Here is a 20,994-nt window from a genome sequence, read left to right as displayed (position 1 = left end):
GAGCAGGCGGAGACAGAAGCGAGTCGGACGCCGGGCTGACTGAGCGGGGCGGGGGCTGACAGAGAGCATCCGCCTCGCGGGAGCTGCGTGAGGAGCGGGAGTGGCCGGGCCTGCCTTCCGCGCTTGAGCGAGTGCTCAGTGATGGCGATGGTGATGGCGGCAGTTGCTCGGACAGCCCCAGTTAAGCTGCACCCAGAGAGGTGAGAGGCGGGGAGGGTGACCGTGAGGGCTGGGATCTGGCGCCCACCCTTCCAGGCTCTCCTCCCAGGCAACCACATTCGGCTCCTCGAACCGATCGAGCTCCCCGGGGCAGGGATAGAAACGGACCTTGTCGAGCCTTATTCTTCGTGCCCTCACTTTGTCATCTCTGTCGTGATGAAGGATGGAGTCGTTCTTGTTTCTTGTAGCTCTAGCTAAATAATGCTTAAGAGAGCTAACTCGGATTTCCTATTTAGTTCCCACCCAGAGTTTACCACCGTGCATTTAGATCTGAAAGAGAGTTCTCATTTATATTGTTGGACGCTTCTTTTCATCCTCGCAGCCCATAACGCATCCTGTGCTAAGTAACGTCTTGAGCCCGTCAAGTTTATGCTTTTCTTGTTTCTTCATGGTCTCCATGTTAGTAAATTGGTCTCTGTTGAAAACTATGATTTTGTGGGAGGGGGACTAGGATTTATCTTACGGAATTTCTCAGAGTTTTTGTAGTACCCACCATACAGTTCCAATCACTTTTCTCACCTGAGACATTTTTCCGTTGTAGAAGTATATTTCCCGGTTCTTCCGTCCGGATTCATTCCGAAAATTTACAAGCTTAGTTAATTCACGCCGTGATATTCTTGCTCTGGTAACATTTTGTAAAAATTAGGGTTCCAAGTAGACACCCGGGTTTGTATAGGCATAGAAAGAAAGAGTGGTTGGCTCAAAAAGAACCTGAGATTCTTTTGAAAATCCCAATTGTACCAGTTGTACCACAAGAATGCAGGTATCTGAGATGATGGTTTCTGAGTAACTTAGTTTTATTTTGAAATTATTCAGTTTTTATATGGACCAATTTATAATTCTTTTGCCCAAGTAACCGGACCATAAAAATTGTTAGGTATAGTGTGAGATTCAAGTTGAGCGGATGCTCATTTAGATATTGACTGTATTAGAGTGGGATTTCAGAGTAATGCTATTCAGACCTCAACACTCAGAAAACTGCAAAGAGGAACAAGAGCTATAGATGTAAATACTTTATAGTATTTGTAATACCGTTTTTACAACTGTAATACCGTATTTAAAACTGTGAACTGTGTCAGCATACCTGCCCATTCTCTCTGCCCTAGCAATCAAGCCATTATTCACAGGTTAAGACAATATTTCCTTTGCTGATCTCACAAGGATGAATAAGCTTAAGCCTGAGGATTAGACAGCTCTAGTTTTTCATTTTATCTCTAACCTATTGTATGGCCTTGAGTGTGAGTGTGTCTTTCCTGAATGTCAGATTTCTCACCTCCAGGATGGATTTGATACTTAGTTCCATCAAATTATGGAAGGGCAGAGAAGTTACTCATGGAGGTCTAAAACAGTTAAGACCTCACGTTATTTATTAGTTAGGCACTCTAGGTATTTAGTGGTTTTCTTTAAAGTGGGGATTAGCCTGTAAAACCTTCACACGCCAGATGCCTCTAAAACTGAATCCTACCTTCAGCAAGTTTATGGCAGATTGAGGACAGTAGATCTTCAAGCAATATGTACAGAATGATAATGCAGTAATGAAATTTGCATAACTAAAGTACTGTATTGCAAAATCGTCAGGCTATCTAAAAATCATAACTTAAAAAAATAAATCAGTGTACCTATAATTCTGATAGGAGTACCAAAATTTCCCAAATGAATTATTTATTACCAGTGCATATCTCATTTGAGTGGGTATCTGAATGAACTCGCAGAAAACAATGCCAAGATTGGAGATCCAGTTTCACTGAAGGTTAATTTGCCCTACTGTGACCATTTTAATATCCTGAGGTTCACAAATAGCGTTGATCTCAAGGGCAATAGGATGAGAAAACATAGATATATACCAAAGGTAATATTATCTATATAAATAATGTTATATAATCCTACACAGTTATCCAACAGACTGTAGCAGAATTGCCTACATAAGATTTTTTAAGATTTTATTTTCAATTGTAAAATGTGGGGGGAGATGTGCGTGTGCGTGCGTGCGTGTGGGGGGGGGGGGGAGAGCATCAAGTCCCCTGGAGAGCAACAGGCAATTGTGAGCTGCAAGATATGGGTTCTGGGATCTGAATTTGGGTCCCTTGCAAGCACAGCCAGTATTTATAGCTACTGAACCATCTCTCCAGTCCAGCCCCTAAAATTTTGTTTTAATAGAATACTTTTTTGTTGTTGTTGTTTTTGTTTTTGTCTTTTGAGACAGGGTTTCTCTGTATCTTTGTAGCCTGTCCTGGAACTAGTTCTTGTAGACCAGGCTGGCCTCGAACTCACAAAGATCTGCCTGCCTCTGTCTCCCAATAGAATACTTAATTGATATAAAAATTATCATTACTATGGAAGATGAGGCTGGAAGAGATGACAATAGCTGAGAGCCAAATATTAGAGAAAAAAAACAAAATTTTTTTTAATCTCTCTAAATGTATTATGAATGAATGTGAAAACATTTATTCTGGGAATAAATAATACTTGTAGAAACCCAATAAGATATAAAAGAGAATATAGTCAAAGTCCCTCTGCTTTTAGCCACCTACTTCCTCTAGCCGAAAACAGCAGGTACTTGATTCTTATAATACCTTGGCAGTACTAGATTGACTCTTCTCATAGCAAGACAGATAAACTTTTATAAATTTGAGAATTTCACACATTATACTTTGATCTCATATTCACCACCACCTCAGTGTTCCCCCAACTCCTCCCAAATCCACCCCTACCTCCCCACCCTCTTTCAACTTGGTGTCCTTGACCCACCTTGACCCACCATTGCCTAATGAGTTACCCATATACTTATGAGTATAGGACCATCCACTGGAACATGGTTGCCACACACAGATCCAGAAGATCTGAAACCCTCTTCTGGCTTCTGGGGGTACCTCCACACATGTGGTGCACTTGGCCAGCTTCTGGGGGTATCTCCACACATATGGTGCACATGGCCGGCTTCTGGGGGTACCTCCACACATGTAGTGCACATACCTGGCTTCTGGGGGTACCTCCACACATGTGCACATGGCCGGCTTCTGGGGGTACCTCCACACACATACCTGCACTCAGTCACAAACATATGAGTAAATCTTAAGAAGAAGCAGAGGAGGAGAAGAAAGAAGCAGCAGCAGCTGTGTAAAGGAGTATGTTTAATTAAATAATAATGTGCTTTATGTATGCACATATAATTATGATATTTTAGAAATACTGGAGCTTTTTCAATTTCAGATTTATTTATTTGGTGTTTTGTTTTGTCATGTCAGGCTCTTGCATAGCTTAGCTGACCTTGAACTCCTGCTATTCCTGCATCCACCTCCCAAGTGCTAGCATTTCAAACACGTGCCACTGTGTCTAGTATATGCTCAGCTTTTCGTGATATATTTTTGGGCAGTTTCTAGCCTTAAATACATAGCTATTGGTGCCTCTCCTTCCTTTTTTACCTTCAATTTTGCCACTTTTTCATTTTTAGAAAAGTTCTCAGTGATCCTTATTTTTGTTAATCTCTTTGAATGTTGCTTTCGTGTACTTTAATGACAACTGTGTAAAGATGTGTCCTGATTTACAAGTGAGAAAACCAAGGTAGAGTTATACTTTCTGGAGCTTTGCAGTGTTGGAGATTGAACATGGAGTCTGATGCACGCTAGTCCAGTTCTCTACCCGGGATCTGTAGCTCCTTTCTCTTCTGAAGCTTATTGAATGTTCCATATGTTAATCAATACACACCGTTTTATAATTGGAAATTACAAATTAGGAGGAAAATACATCAATTTATTCCATAAAGTGTTTTAATAAGATATCTTAAATATTCTGGTTTCTAAAATTCTGTTGTTCTTCCTTCTACTTCGGGGAGGCCAGGTTTTGTGTGGTGGTCAGGGGCTGAGGGCCAGAGTCCTCATTCTTGGTCCCTTCTTCAAGGAATTGAAATAGAAGCTCCCATGTATTTGCAAAAGTAGCAAGGAAACTTTATTTAAACAAAGCAATGTAAAAGATCATAATGCATTGTTAGGAAGCAGTGGGCTTCATGAACCAAGGTACTCAAGAGCCCCAGTTATCATTTGGGGCTTTTTTCAATGGGTTCAAGAGAAAAGAGGATTTTTGTTAAAAGGGAGCATGATGAGGATGGTTTCCTATTTTGATTGATGGATTAGGTCATATAATCATTTTTCTACGGTACATGTTTCTTCCCATAATGCATCTAACTTTAATCATATGCACATCCAGTTATGCACAGGCATAATTAGATAGTAAATAGGAGATTCTCTAAAAATTAACACAGCCTTTTCTTTACTGCACATGTACCTAACGTCAGTTCACACTGGATCAGGACCAGGAAGTATAGCTGACTGAAAAAGGTTGTAAGCGTAGCTTGATGCTGGTGGGGGCCCCTGTATTGCTAGCAGGTTGTAGGTGCATTGTTCAGAGAAAGGTATGTTCATAGCTCTGACGATAAGGGGAGCCTAAACTACCAAGCACATTAATAGAAGATAGGGGTGTGTAACACAAACCCAAGAAAAGTCCCAGGTTGCTAAACTATTTATTCCCTGGGCTTGCCTGCATCTATGGACTTCCAGCCATTAGTTCTCTGCTTGCCCTTTATATAGAGTAGCTGACTTCAGTTGATAAATATTTAGATATATCTCTTTATCTTTGTTTCATAAGCTCATGGAGTATACATTCGTTTTAATGTTTCCCAAATTCTGTTCTATAAAAATGATTTGTGGTCAGTGCAGGAATCTGTGTCTTAAGCAGATTTCTTTACTGAAGGGCCTTTGAAGAACTTTGTTTATGGGGATGTAGTCTGCCAGCAAGCACTTGTCAAACTATTCCCCCAGAATAAGTATTTGTATTGTTTTATTTTGACAAATAGTAATTTCATGTATTTATCGAGTACAATATGATTTTGATGGATGTAGACATAATAAAATGATTCCTATAAGTTAACATTTATAGTAAGAAGGTTAAAAAGTCTATCTGAGCATTTTGTAAATATACATTAACAGTGCTCACATGAAGTCTAATAAAGTACTGTACTGAAACTTCCTCCCACACAGAATTTTAGGACTTTTGTTTAGTGGAATATAGATTAAAGAGTCTAGCATGACCAAGCTATGATCGGAAAGGAAGTAGAAGGAAGTGAAGGAAAGGGCAAATGAAAGTAATAGTATTAAGATAATGGTTTATTTGGGCTTTTCCTTTTTGTTTATTTGCTTGTTTTTTAATTGTCATCCAGTTCAGCCTTGTGAGTCCTGACTGGCTAACTCTTTAAAGGATATGCTTTTTTTTTTTTTTTTGGTTTTTCGAGACAGGGTTTCTCTGTGGCTTTGGAGCCTGTCCTGGAACTAGCTCTGTAGACCAGGCTGGTCTCGAACTCACAGAGATCCGCCTGCCTCTGCCTCCCGAGTGCTGGGATTAAAGGTGTGCGCCACCATCGCCCAGCCAAGGATATGCTTTTAAATACTTACTAGAAAATAACTACAATTTTTTTATAGAACAAAAAAAATTACTAGGGAAATGATAATTAAAGAATGATAACTTTTCAATCTCAAAATTTTTTTTTCTCATATACAACCTGTTTTCGTTTTTTTGATATACTATTCCGAGGAATTCCTCTGTTGTCCACTAGCCAACTTGTGAAGCCTAAATGTTTATTTAGCATCCAACTTAAATATAGAGCTCTAATATGTATGCTCTGGGGACTGGAGTGGGTGCTGCAGGGAAACTTGCATTCACAAAACTCGCAGGAAAGGTCACAGGACTGAATTGCTGTCACGGTTATAATGCATTTGTGAATTGGATAGTATGTTGAATTACTCTTTGGATCATCAAATTTACTTTTGGTTAGTATTAGAAATTAGAATTCTAGTCTTAAATGTCTGTCAGCATTGTAGGCATAAGTAGTTCAATGAATAATATACATTCACAGATATAAAATATACTCTATTATTCAGCAATATAGAGACTACAAATTCGTTTTCCAGATGTTTAACCCTGTGATTAACTTTTATTTCCTATAAAACTCTTGAGTTAAAATTACCTTCCTAGCCTTACTCAATAGAAATATTAGTTATATCTTTTTCATTAGTGAAATCAGCATGTGGGCATTGATTTTTTTTCATCACATCATGCCAGTTGAATCTGGAAACTTGCTTTCTTGAAGTAATGCTTACACAAACTTGTTTTTAAACTTTTGCCTCTTCCTCATTAAGAAAGAAAAACCTTTTGTTTTTTAATGTCACTGTTCATTTCCCAAGGCTGTGGGTAACATGGCTCCATTCATAAAAAATAGTACTGGATCAAGAGCTAAAGCAGCTTCTCCCGAATGAGGCTTTTCTCTTCTTTATAAAGGGAGATGGAGGGGAGTTTCTCCACAGCCCTGTCTGAACTGCCGTAGAGCCACCCAGCCATTCCGTAACTCCTCTTTCTCTAGACAAAGCTGGGTAAATTCCAAGGATCAGCTTCGGGTAGAGTACTTATCCAACATGCATGGAGCCTGGGTTCTGACCTCAGCCTTGTAAAGAGTAATAATCGTGACAACAGAGGAAATTTTCAAGAGCTAATGACTGGCTATTTGGAGCTGTGTTAGTCAGTGTTCCATTGCTGTGAACAGACGCCATAACCACAGCAACTCCTAAAAAACAAAGCGTTTAATTGGGGGCTGGCTTACAGTTCACATGTTTAGTTCATCTTGGCAAGAAGCATGGTGGCATGTAGGCAGACACGGTGCTAGACAGATAGCTGAGTTCTACCTCTGGATCTGCTGACTGCAGGAAGAGAGACACTGGGACCTGGCTTGGACTTTTGAGCCCTCAACGCCTGTCCCCAGTGACACGCTTCCTCCATCAAGGCCATTCCTCCTAATCCTTTTAAATAATGCCACTCTTTGTTGATTTGGCATTTAAATATATGAGCCATGGGGGGCATTCTTACTCAAACCACCCCAGAAGCCATGTTAGTTTTATTGAGAACAGTGTGATTGAGTTTTTATATTTTTAAGAATTTGGAGCCAGGCATAGTAACACACAACTTTAATTCTATCATTTGGTGGGCAGAGGCAGGCAGATCTCTGAGAGTTCAAGACTAACCTGATCTGCAGAGTGAGTTCCAGGCTAGCCAAAGCTATATAGTGAAACTGTACTCAAAAATAAATAATTTTTAATGAATTTGGAATGATAGGGATGTACCTCATTAAAAGAGCATATGTGAAACCTAGGTTTGATCCTAAGCACCACAAGTCTAATGAGACTTGTGAACAATATTAGAAAAATCCCTCCCAGGTCTTTAAGTGGGAAGATACAAGAGGGTTTTTTGTTGTTATTGTTTTAACATGGTACATTGATTGTTTGGTTTGACTGTTTAAGACAGGTTCTTATGCAGCACTGGCTGGCTTCAAATTCACTATGTACCCAAAGATAAGCTTCAAATCCTGATCCTCCTGCCCCTACATTTGTGTCACCATGCACAGGTCACATGATGGATTGTTATTCTTTCTATACAGTGGAGGACATTCTGAATATCTTTTACAACATGATCTGGACATCTCAACTATCTTTTTCCAATATGATTTTACTGCAGCAAAGGGCTATTCTAGTAATTGTTAAGAGGTTACCTATGCTATGGAGTAAACTATTAAAAATCTGCTGAGTAGTTTTGGAGAGTCACTTGTTAGCTCAGTAAAAGTGAAATTAAAATACTTGTGATTTTATGAAAGAAGAAAATTTGATTTGGATTCTTCTTAAAAGTTTAACTTACTTATTTTAAAAATATTTTAAACTTTTATTTTTGTATATGTATGAGAGAGACACAGGTGCAAGAAGAGGGTGTCAGATGCCCTGGAACCAGAGGTAAGGCAGTTGTGAGCCACCTGGTGAGCTTGCTGCCTGATTCTCGTCATCTGGAAGAGTAGCAAGTGCCCTTAACCACTGAGCTATCTCTCCAGCCCCAAAAGCTCAACTAATTTATAAATACTGTTTCTTGAGATAACTTGTAACCCTGGAGTTTTAACAAAATTTTCATATTCATATCTCAATATAACAAAGATTTTTTTACTTCAAATATTACAGTTCAAAAATTCATCCCCTCATCATATAGACACATGTAGTACACTACACTAAGTGAATAGACATGGAGCGGGCAGGCCTGACTCCAGCATATTAGGACTCCCGCTTTCCCCTTCAGGGTAGCATCAGGTTACAGATGACAGTGAGTTATGAAAGTTTTGTCAGCCGTATAATCAATTTCATACATTTTAATTTTTAGGAAAACCGACAATGCAAGGTAAATTTTCTTTCTTTTTTGAAAACTGTAACAATTGCATGATACTCTGGTCCACACATTGATATAACAAAAATCACTTTAATTATAAAATTAGGGTTCCTTAGTCTACAATGATATCTTCCTATAATCTTAGCATTCAGGAGGCAGGGGGATTGAGAGGTGGATCCCACCTGGGCTGCATAGTACAAGAGAGCTGGGGGTGTAGTCCAGTGGTAGGGCTTTCCGACCAGGAACAAAGCCCGAGTCCAGCCCTCAGCACACATGGGCAGGGATGGGAGTTGAGCTCCTCAGAACTGTCATCTAATCTTTAATTTGCTTTATCCTTCTTTCAGCGATCTTTCCAAACATCCATCTTTGACCTTGGCATTGTCTGTACTGTGTGTCAGTAGACATCTGTCCTTCCTGTCTGTTCCCAGAGCCCCCTCTCGTGACTGCATGTCTTCCTGGTTTAGACTTTACATCCCACTTTTAGAACATATCCTGTCCATAATTCAAGTAAGATTGTTGATAAATAGAAGGTTTATTTTCTCCTCTCTCTGATGCTTTGGCTCATTTTCCTTCAAAGTAAGAAACTTACCTTTATTTCCCAGTGGTGCTGAGAACCACTTTTATCTGTAGTCTTTTGTAAAGCTTTCCTTCTCAGGGTTACTTCAGTTTCTTTTATCTGATATTCTTAGGACCAGAAGCATTTTTAAATGTTGTTTATTTTCCCAGATTTTGGAATTTTTACATATATGTAATGAGATCTCGTGGAAGAGCCCAAGTCTAAAACCATTCATTCAGGTTTTATGTATATCTTATTCACATAGCCTGATAGTAATTTTACACGCATTTTTAATTTGCCTGTGTTTTGCCTGCAGCCCACCACGTAGTCAGGTGTAGAATCTTCCACTGGTGACACCAGCTGACCCTTTAAAAGTTTGACATTTTTGGAGCATTTCAGATTTTACATTAAGGAGTCCTCAAACTATCTTCATTACTTCTAGAAGTCTAAGTTTTTAGAATGATGTACTATTTAGCACACTCGTTGACTATGGAAACTCGTCCCTCTGTTCTGAGGGGGAAAATACTGTTGAAGATAAAGACAACACTTGGTATAGTATTGCTTGGAAAGTTAGGAATAATTAGGATTTTATTTCGAAATGTATTAGTCTCTAACCAAACCACTTGATTGTTGAGGTTTTTAATATTCTGAAATTAAGGAACTTAATCATAATTAGCATGTTGTGTGACTGATTTTTTGATACAAAGTCCAGCTTTCATGTGAAAATATTTAGAAAAATAGGACCCTGCCTCTCAATTCCTGACTTAACTTTTGCTTCACTTACAAACACTTAGGTAGGCTGGAGAGATGCCCAGAAGTTAAGAGGATTTATTGGTTTTGCAGCAGACCTACATTTGGTTCCCAGCACCCACACCAGCAGGCTCACAACCACCTATGGCTGCAGTTTCAGGAGACCTGATACTCTCCAGCTTCCTCGGGTACCTGCATGCTCATGGCACACAATTCAAAATGACTAAAAACATGTTTTAGAAATACTTGCATAAATTCATTATGAATTCTAGTATGTGTAGTCAATGAAATTTACCTGCTTGTTTTCAAATGATCAAGAATGTTAGAGTAGATCTGGAGAGATGGCTCACTGGTTAAGAGCACTGACTGCTCTTCCAGAAGTCCTGAGTTCAATTCCCAGCATCCACATGGTGGCTCATAACCAACCATCTATAATGAGATCTGGTGCCCTCTTCTGGCCTGCAGGCAAAACACTGTATACATAATGAATAATAAATCTTTTTTTAAAAAGAATGTATGAAGAGAATACCTCTAAAAACTGCAAAGTCTGATAATGATGTCACTACTTACTGGAATTAATAGACAAAACTCTTTTAGAAGTATGTACTTGGCATTCTTATTGCTCCGTGGTAATTGTTTACTTAATAGATTCTAAAACTTTCAACATGAAATTGTTGATATTTTAATTAGTAGAAATGGAAACAAGACAAGAAATAATACAGGTTATTAGTTCTAACTACTAGCTCATAGATTTGTAACTATCTCTTCTCACACAGAATTTATGAGAAATAAATTGTGTTGTGAAATAAGAAAAAGAAACTGAAAGTCAGATGTGATGACACATGACTTTAATTCTAGCATTCAATTGGGGGAAGAGGGAATGCTGTAAAGTTAAGGCCAGCCTGGGTCGTACAGAGCTTTCCAGGTCGGCCAAGGCTACATTGCAAGACTTTGTCTCAGGAAACCAGTAAAAGAAAAATAGGGAACGGATAAATAAGTACAAGGTATACTGCAAAACTGTGAACTATTCCTATCCAAACATGTATTATGGCTGAGAGAGGACCATACTGAAATTCCGCTATGAGAAAGGAATCCATTATGTTGCCTCCTTGGTATGAGGAAATATATCCCAATGTGGTGGAGCAATGCACAGGACACCTGGGGCTGCCTGGCAGTATGCATCCCTCCTTCATACTGACTGCTTTCACCTTGTGTCTAATAGGTGAGCAGGTTGCTAATGACTTCCTTCTTTCTTTCTTAGATTCATCCAGAAAGCGCCCAGAAGAATCTTCCTGTCAGAAAAGCTAAAAATGCGGTATTTATAACACTGGGAGTTTTAAGTAATTTGTTTAAAATGGCTGAAAATAATAGTAAAAACGTAGATGTCCGGCCTAAAGCAGGCCGCAGTAGAAGCGCTGACCGAAAGGATGGCTATGTGTGGAGTGGAAGGAAGCTGTCCTGGTCCGGAAAGACAGAGAGCTGTTCTGAGTGGGAGACCATAGATCCTGAAGAGAAAGCCAGAGCTCCTCGAAGGAGCCAAGAAAGGGACAGCTGCTCGCCCATTGACTTGGACTTAGACAATTCCTGTGGGCATAGATTTTTAGGCCGGTCCCTTAAACAGAAGCTGCAGGATGCTGTGGGGCAGTGTTTTCCAATAAAGAACTGCAGCGGTCGGCACTCTACAGGGCTTCCATCTAAAAGGAAAATTCATATCGGTGAGCTCATGCTAGACAAGTGCCCGTTCCCACCTCCATCAGATTTAGCCTTTAGGTGGCATTTTATTAAACGACATACTGGTCCTGTAGGTCCAAAATCAGATGAATGGGTGAGCACAGACTTACCTGGGAGTAAACTGAGGGATGCTCAGCTAAAACGAAGAAACATGGAAGAAGACATGCCCTGTTTCTCACATACCAGTGTTCAGCCTTGTGTCATAACTGCCAACAGTGCTTCGTGTAGAGATGGTCACATAGCTAGCTCTTTGATGAACTTGGTCACAAATGACAGCATTGAAGATAGTGATATGGATTCAGAAGATGAGATCATAACACTGTGCACAAGCTCCAGAAAAAGAAACAAGCCCAGGTGGGAAATGGATGATGCAATCCTGCAGTTGGAGGCACCTCCCAAGCACCACCCCCAGCTGGATTACGTTCACTGCCTTGTACCAGACCTCCTTCAGATCAGCAACAACCCATGCTACTGGGGCGTTATGGACAAATACGCGGCCGAAGCTCTGCTGGAAGGAAAGCCAGAGGGCACCTTTTTACTTCGAGACTCAGCACAGGAAGATTACCTATTCTCCGTTAGTTTTAGACGCTATAGTCGTTCTCTTCATGCTAGAATTGAACAGTGGAATCACAACTTTAGCTTCGATGCCCACGACCCATGTGTCTTCCATTCTCCTGACATTACCGGGCTCCTAGAGCATTATAAGGACCCAAGTGCCTGTATGTTCTTTGAACCACTCTTATCCACGCCACTAATCCGGACTTTCCCCTTCTCCTTGCAGCATATCTGCAGAACAGTTATTTGTAATTGTACAACTTACGATGGCATCGATGCCCTTCCAATTCCTTCTCCTATGAAACTATATCTGAAGGAATACCATTACAAGTCCAAAGTTAGGTTACTCAGGATTGGTGTGCCCGAGCAGCAGTGACGGGAAAGGCTAGGAGTGTGGACTTGCAGGTGGATTTTCATTTATTTTTATTTTTCTTATGCCTCTTTGAATTTTTCTACAAAGGCAGTTAGAATCCAAAATAAAACTGCCCTAAATTTTAATTCCAGATTAGTTTATTTTCTTATGATACACTTGTTATATATTTTTAAGCGGGTGTTTTTTTTTTACCGTGTAAATTGTATATTTTCCCCTTAATTTACATATGGTCCGGGCATATTGAAATTTCAAGGCATTGCAAATGCATTTGAATATTGTGATTTTTTTTTAAAAAATAATCTTCTGCTCTTCCCTGCATGTGAAATGCTTTGCTAATCTATGCTATCGGTATTCTTGTATGGCAGAATAGTTACCTTTCCCACTTTGATTTTAAAATTCTTCAGTAAAGATGAGTGTTGTAGTCTGTCCATGATAATGTAATGGCAAATAGGAGTGGTAGGCACTAAAATGGTTGAAGATGAAACTTAATGTGTCTTCTTTTTAAATACTACCTAAAACAGGTTGTTTGTTTGTTTTTTAATTTGGCCATTGAAAAGAGAGATGTTATGTTCTAGAAGTGCATTTGTTCTGCAGTACAGCGGGATCATCAATAAATCCAAATACAGCAGCCACTCAGCCTGGAAGAGGTGACTGGTATAATGTAACTTGCGTTCCTTTCTTACGGAAGCTTTACAAATAAAATAGCATTATTAGAAACTCCCAGTTGCCAAGACAGCTAGAGTTTTTCTGTATTAATTTGTGGACTGTCACTTCTACTTAGCTCTTTCCTAGGAACTCTGGTTCCTAAGGGAAATACATAGTTTCTAAACAGCTCCCATATCCACCAGTAACAAAGAGACCTGAATAGTTTCTCATTATTTGAAACTGAACTTAAATACAAATGCAAGCAAAAAACATGGTTCAATATTTAGGAAGTTTAATATTCATTTTGGTCTTCACAGCCTAAATAATGATTTCTGTCTTCAGACCTAACATGTATTTTACGTGGCTTCAAAAAGGGGAAGACATGGCAATAGCTTCACGACATAACGTACTGGACAGGAGGGCAAAATAATATTTCACATTTACGATTGTAAGAGCAGCACAGCATTTTAGGACCATCACTGGCCTGAAGTGACCAGTAAGAAAGACAAGCAATCTGTGCCCTATTTATCTACTCGGGGACAGACCTATACAGATTGCCCGGAGGTCTTGTGGTAGGCTGTCTGCCCCTTTGAAATACTGTGGTAGTTTTTATTTATTTCGTGTGTGTGTGTCTGAGTGAGAGTGACAGTATCTCTCCATTAGCCTAGGCTGACCTCCGATTGGGGACTGGACAGCCTGAGCTTCAGGATTACAGGTTTCTTTTTCTTGCTTTCCATTTCCTTATTTCCTTTCTTTTTTTTTGTTGCTTTTTTTTATTTGTTTGGTTTTTGTTGTTGTGTAGATTATTTTATTTTTGTTTGTTTAAAATAGAGCTTCTCTGTGTAGCCCTGGCTGACCTGTAGCTTGTTGCATAGACCAGGCTGCCCTTGAACTCACAGAGATCCTCCAGCCTCTGCCTCACAAGCACTGGGATTAAAGATATGCATGACTTCGCCTGGCTAGTAATTGATTTTTTTGATGCTAGTTCTGCTGGATTAGAAAACTTGCTTCAGGCTGTATTAAAAGAACATTGACTCCTAAATTCCAAGTCAGAACAAATGTTTCTTGCTGGTATAGTGGTGCACACCTCTCATCCCAGCACTTAAGAACCAGAGGGATGAATATTGCTGCAAATGTAAGCCAGTTAGAGCTGTATGGGGAAAATTTGTCTCAAAAATTTTTTTTCCCTTAATTCTTGTTGTATAATATGTTAAAGAAACTTTTTCTGATCTTGAAGGACTGCTAATGTAAAGAAAACATTCTTCGGTATTGTTTTATTGGTCATGGTAGTTCATCCCTGTATTCCCAGAACTTGGAAGACTGAGGCAGGAGGATTCCCATGTGTTCTGGAACAACCTAGGCTACAGAGTGAGACCCTGTTTCAATACCCCCCCCCAAAAAAAAACCCAACCTAATAGCTTCAAATTTTTCAACCATTACAAAATTCATGTGTGGAAATCTGTTACCATTCTCTTCTAGAATTTTTTTCCTTAGCAGTCTAAAGATGGTCTGGATCTGTGAGAGGTAGCCACTCAAGACATGCCTCTTACAGATGTAATGGGCCTCAGGCTGTGGACTCTTGTGGGGTGACTACACACCCTCTAAAGAAGACGGTGCCCTTCCTAGAAGTGGAGTCTCCGACTACCTCACCTCTGCTATGGCACTTTTGTAGTTGCTGAGATGATGCTCCTCTTACTAACTGGTATAGCATTTCCTAAGTCTCCTTCTCTGGTGGCAGAATCTATAGTGTGGGAAGACTCCACTCACGCTCACAGCTCCTTATCAGAATTTGTAGACCTGTTGCTGTGAAACAATTATTTTTAATATTTTTCTTTTAAAAGTAACTTTTTATCAGTACAGAACTATCTAAGGGATGACTAGCTTATTCTGTTAAAAGGTAGTTTTATAAAGAAAAGTAAAATATAATCATGTCTTTATAAAATTAGTAAATTTATAAAATTAGTAAAATTAGTGTTTATATGAAAGTCAAGATTTGATTATCTTTTAATATACTTCAGACTGATTGCTTATGATATATTTTCTCTGACTTCTATTCTTTTCAATTTCAAGGTATTAACAGCTGTCAATATTTTCAAAATACTGCCATATGTGTAGCTTTGAAGTGTGTATTAACTGAGGACAGGAGAGACTCCTTTTCTCTAAAATGTTTTGTGTTTCCTTTGGCACTACAACGAAAAGAAACTGGACAGTAGAGACATGGAGGGACTTGAGAACTATCTCCTGTGAAGGGAGAAAGAGTGACAAGAAAAACAGGGAGCTGGGGTCTAGAGAAATCACCCGCTTTCCCGTGTTTGTGAAGAACAGCAGAACTCAGAAACTAACTCATGACAAAGGTTAAAATGTATTTACGACTTAAATAGCTAAAAATGAATACATTTTATGAAGTACCCAAAGAAGTCTAAATTAAATGGAAATGTAACTCTTAACTTGACTTTTGAAACATTTGAATAGTGTCAGTTACAGCTGAAAAAGTGTCCAGTGCAGGACTTGATGCGCACACCTTTGATTCCAGCACTCAGGAGACAGAGGCAGGCAGGTCCCTGAGAGTTGAGTAACAACCTGGTCGACATAGTTCCAGGCCAGCCAGGCTACATAATGAGACCGCCTCAAAACAAAAACGAAAAAGAAAGAAAGGCAGTCGGCATGGTGGAAATGTGTAGTTTATTTGTGAGAGAAGAAGGAACTAAAAGAATCAGAATATTAAATTTAAAAATTTAGGCATTATCTCAGGGAAATGCCTTGCCAGTGAAAGGGAACTACTTTCTCACTAATAGCTCTCTAGACCACTACCTTGGGAATCATCTTGCACAACCAGGAGGTGAACTTGACTTTTCCATCTCCCTTGAGGCTTTTCAGGACAGACCCTTCTGCTCATTGTTTAAACTACATCTTGAGTCATGCTGTGATTCCTGCAATAATGCTGAATGCATTCTTTTTAGTTTCCTTGGGTGTTTTTCTATGAAGAGTTATATGTTTATATGTGATCTTTCTGATACATAATCATGTTATTGGCCTAAATAATTATATGGCGAGAATATTAATTTAAAGAAGACCGGATAGGAATATTAGAGGAAGCTTTTAGTCAGCCTGTGGCTAGATTTATTGATTTGGTGAACAAGCCTGTATTCTTTGCTGACTTTCAGCTAATGGTGAACTGTGGTCAAAGAATGGCTTTCACTTAATGTTTTGACTTATTACAAAGAAGATAAAGAATGTTTTAGTGATTAGAAATCCTTTAAAACGTAGAACAAATGTGCAAATAAGACTCATCTTTTTATAAGAAAAACAAATAAGCCGTTATCATTTATTCATGAGCTAAAGCCATTAAGCTAAATCAAATTATCAACTTCCTGTCTCTGGAGTTTGGTCGTTTTATAGACCCACATAGCAGAGCACTTCTTTCCTGTGAGACAGATGTTTTGAGATCTCTTACTCTCTTTCATTAAAAGTATTTGTCACTTTTAACTATAATCAGAATCCAGGAGACAAGCATATTTTTATTTTGGCAGGGCAAATTTCACAGACTATAGACTTAATTATAAGACAATCCTGAAAACAAAACAATGATAAAAAAAAAAAGCTCATTTAGCCAGGTGTGGTGGTGCCCACCTTCTTTAGTCCCAGCATTTGGGAGGCAGAGGCAGGTGGATCTCTGTGAGTTCCAGGCCAGGGCTACCTAGTGAGAGCCTGACTCAACAAAAAAGAAAAGAAAAAAGGAGTAATAGTTATCCAAAGGAAAGGGCCTATGACAAAACTAACCCTGAGATAGTGTTTCTAGTTATAGTTGTAAAGGGATTAGTCAATCCTAAGTCCTCTTTTGTCTTACTGTCCTGTGAAATGTAGGTAATGGTCCTATCCCTTGGTTTCCTGAACGTTCATTCAGTAAGAGGTGTCCCTTGGAGCATAGTTGAAAATACTTGCAAGTAGCTAGTACTAATCGAGAATGATCAGTTCTCAAAATAGCACCTTTGTGGAGCATACAAAAATCACATTCACTGAATCTGTAATAGGTCTTCTTGACTTGATCTGACAGTGGAGATAACAGAACAATTTGGGTCTGTGGTTCAAACTCTACAATTAGATGATTGCAATTTCCTCCTGCCTTTCATAAGGTCTGTGTAAACGGATGTTCGCCTTATTTGATTACATTTGCAGGAATAAAGATAATTTTTGCCATGGCTATAAACCAAATCTAAGCTTTCAGACTTGAGCCATGCTGTAAAACTTGGATCAGTTTTGTATTAGCCAAGTATGAACTATATATACTTGAATATACAGAGCCTAATGATTTAATAAGGCTATGTTGTCAGTCATGGTGTGTGACCCATACTAGCTCCACTTTCTAATCTTGACAAACATTTGTGTGTGAGTTTAAAATTTTTAAGCTAAATAAAATTTTGCTTAATTAAACCTTCATATATAAAATCCAAAAGTGTTGTTCTTGTTTGTTTGTTTGTTTTTAAGATGTGTGTCGTGTGTTAAATTCAGGAGCATACCTTGATACACTTAGGAGGGTCAGAGCACAACTTTTTGCAGACTGGTTCTCTTGTGGTTTGACTTTGAGACAGGGTCTCTCCTTGTTTGCATCCAGCCTCACCAGGGGAGTGCTGGAGTTACAGCTGCTGGCCACAGCATCTAAGGTTTCACATGGGTTTAAGTGATCCTATTCAAGTGGTCAGGATTTTCTGGCAATCACCTTTACCTGCTAATCCAAAACCTTGGCCCTAGCCTTGTGGTTTTATTTTTCAGCTCTTTATTATTATTGGGACCTGGAAGGCAGGGAGGGCCAAAGTCAAAGGATAATTTATGGAGTTACTTATCTCTACCTTTACCTTCATTCCAGAGGTCAAACTCAGATAGCCAAGCTCGGACAGCAAGCACTTAACCGACTGAGCCACATTTCCACTTTTTAAAATTGATTTAAAAAGCATTTCTACCTTTGAATGAAAACGAGGACATGATCATTCCTAGTTCCTAGTTGATGGAAGGGGTTTTATTGTAGATACGAAGGTGAGAATTTCCAGAGGCATCTGGAAGGGTCTAAACTTGTAGCAGACTTTCTTGAACTGCCAGCCCCCAAATCATGGCACAGAAACTTATGAAAGCTTGGCCTTAGCTTAGGCTTGCTTCTACCCAGCTCTTCTAACTTAACCCATTTCTGTTCATCTACGTGCTGTCACATGGCTCATGGCTTTCACCTCTCCTGCATATGCTGCTTCCCACACACACACCTAGATTCATCTTCTCTCTGCTCAGAAGTTCCGCCTATCCTTCTCCCGTCCAGCTATTGTCCATTCAACTCCTTAGTAAACTAATCAGAAGGCCGCTTGGCAAAGACACATTTCCACGGTATATAAAAAGATTATTCCACAACACAAACTGAACTGGACCATGGGGAATGGACCAAGAGAAGAACCGAGGACCAAAAGGCCAAGAGCAGGAGACCAAAAGAGTATTTCGTCAAGATGGCAGGAGTTATATAGGTACCAGAGGCTGGGGGAAGGGAAGCCCAGCCACTGGGCTGGAGAGGTTTAGGGTAGGAGGCAGGATGAGAAGTACTGGGAAGAACCACAAGTTCTGAGTGAGACTTGTCCCGGGTTTCATTGGGACCTGATATATATTCAAATCAAAAGAAGTCTGGAAAGGAAAAACTTAAAAATTACAGATATGTTGCTTCCTGGTATATTAGTTTTGAATCCACAAGAAACAGAAGCCAGTACCAAAACCACAGGTCTTAAGACCGTGGTTCTCAGCCTTCCTAATGCTGCAACCCACTTCATGCTGTGGTGACCCCCAACCATAAAATTATTGTCATTGCTACTTCATAACTATAATTTTGGTGCTGTTATGAATTGTAAATATCTGATATAGAACCCTGTGAAAGGGTCATTCCCCACCCCCCACACACACACCAAAGTGATTGCACAGGTTAAGAACCAGTGTTCTCAATTTAAGACTTAAGAGATGACTCATACTGGAGCCATTTTTGAGCAATGATAGCCCCAAAACACAGATTTAGGTTACCTCAAGTTCCATGTTCCAACTGGAACCAGCATCACAAAGTTATAGTTTTACAGAACAGAGAAAGTCATAAATCAAAGCAAGTTTAAAATACACGGGTGGATACACTTGAGAGACGGTATATAAAGTTTTTCTATAGGTCTAAGATGCTATCTGATGACATACTTAGCTTTTGTACTAGGAGATGCTAGTGGCCTCTTAGTACATTCTGAAAGGTTTTCAATCTACTGTCACAAGATGTTAGTTTTGATAGAGTGGGCAAGTGTTACTATCCAGTCATTTACTGGTCTTCTCTGAGGGACCTAACAGGATGTGTCAGCAGAAACAGCCAAGATGTGACACTAGCTGCTATAGCCACTAAGTAGAGCACTCTCCCTAGACACATGTGCTCTAGCCCCTCATAAAAGGCAAGCCCTTCTCACCCCTGTGTCTTTCTTTCCTTCTACTCTCCTTCAGACCTCTGCACCCCCCCCATAAGCCTCCCACATGAGCTCTGTTGCACTGAAAAGGGCCAGCCAAAGAAACCCCCCTGGTCCTGAAACCAGAGCCAGTGAAAGAAATACTTTAGTCACAAACCCAGAACCAAAGAAATACACCCTGACCCTGAAACCAGTACTGAAGAAACACTGGCCCTAGAATCAGAGCTAATGAAAGAAATATGCCCTGGCCCGGAAATTAGAGCCAAAAAGCTAAAAAGAGCCAGTGAAAGAAACAGACTTTGACCCTATAACCAGAGCCAAATCTGCTGCCCCCTTCCACCACCACCACCAACAACAGTAACTAAGCAAAAATTCAACCAATACCAGTACAGGGAAAAGCACCAATCCCTGAGCACAATATTAGCCAATCTGAGCTCAAGGGACTGAAATCTGACCAATCCCCACCATGAAAATCTTGTCTTGGAAAAACAACACTCCTAAGAAGCTATCATATCGTATCATATCATATCACACATGTCCTGCACCTGTTCTGTTTGCTGCCACCTTCTTCCACCCTAGCAGAGGCAACAACTCACCTAGATTCTTTCCTCCTAATAAATCTCTTAAATGAGATTTAGGTGAAGACTTTCTTTCACTGGAGCAGGGCTGTAACACTTACCCTGGGAAACTTTTCCCTAGCAGAACAAAGTTGTTACTCTCCAGGATACTAGACAAAACTGTAAAAATTTCCCTGGGGAAGCCCTCTCTTGCCTGACTGGGGAAACCTTTCCCTAGAGCAGGGCTGTAAACTGATCCGCTTTCTGTGACCTGTGCTATTCCCTGACCCCTGACTGCCAGAATACTTTTCCACGGAGCTGAAACACTCAGTATTTCCTGACCCCCTGACTGCCAGGATCCCTTTCCCTCTGAGCCACAAAGCTCCAACCCACCAAGGTCGCCTACTGCAGCTAAACTAATACAGCAAGGAAGAGCCGCTGTTCTGGAGAGCTAGAGCTAGCCCAAGATAAGCTAATTAGCATATGGCAACATTCCAATCTTCCAGGCCACTGAAATTCCAACTAGCCACTTAGTCTCTGCGGCCATAGATTGCATTCAGACAGAGAAACCCTGTCTCGAAAAACCAAAAAAAAAAAAAAAAAAAAGCTTTCATTCACAACACCTTTGGAACGTTTCCCCCCTTCCCTTATCTTTTTACCCTCAATTTTGGCTGGACTATGACTGCTAGCTTAGAATTTGGCTGCAAAAACCGCTGAGTGTAGGGAGTCCAAAATCTGCTTCTAGTCACGGGCTTGCTTTGCGCATCACCAGCAGGCCAACAGGTTTTTTGAACTCAGGAAAACAACCCAAGCTCCTGGAGCCACGCGGGCCCGCTTGCAATCTCGGGACTGCCAGCTGGGGGCGCCGGGCGGCTGGGCGGGGCAGGCGGAAATAAAGGGGAG

The 20,994-nt window shown here is 40.0% G+C and overlaps 1 protein-coding gene across 1 annotated transcript; it reads left to right on the top strand.

The window, feature by feature from the left end:
- The first annotated feature begins 67 nt into the window (after positions 1–67).
- On the top strand, positions 68–12,568 carry Socs4 (suppressor of cytokine signaling 4). Its single transcript, XM_075949934.1, has 2 exons — positions 68–200; positions 11,031–12,568. Exon 2 carries the CDS (start codon positions 11,124–11,126, stop codon positions 12,429–12,431), a length of 1,308 nt encoding a protein of 435 aa, XP_075806049.1. The 5' UTR covers positions 68–200; positions 11,031–11,123; the 3' UTR covers positions 12,432–12,568.
- The last annotated feature ends 8,426 nt before the right edge of the window (positions 12,569–20,994 follow it).

This window comes from Microtus pennsylvanicus, chromosome 15, assembly GCF_037038515.1.
Source record: "Microtus pennsylvanicus isolate mMicPen1 chromosome 15, mMicPen1.hap1, whole genome shotgun sequence".
NCBI lineage: Eukaryota > Metazoa > Chordata > Mammalia > Rodentia > Cricetidae > Microtus > Microtus pennsylvanicus.
This window is presented reverse-complemented; position numbering and strand designations above follow the sequence as displayed.

Excerpts from the sequence above, each read along its gene's own strand:
- Socs4 (XM_075949934.1), top strand. The coding sequence starts at position 11,124 with ATGGCTGAAAATAATAGTAAAAACGTAGATGTCCGGCCTAAAGCAGGC.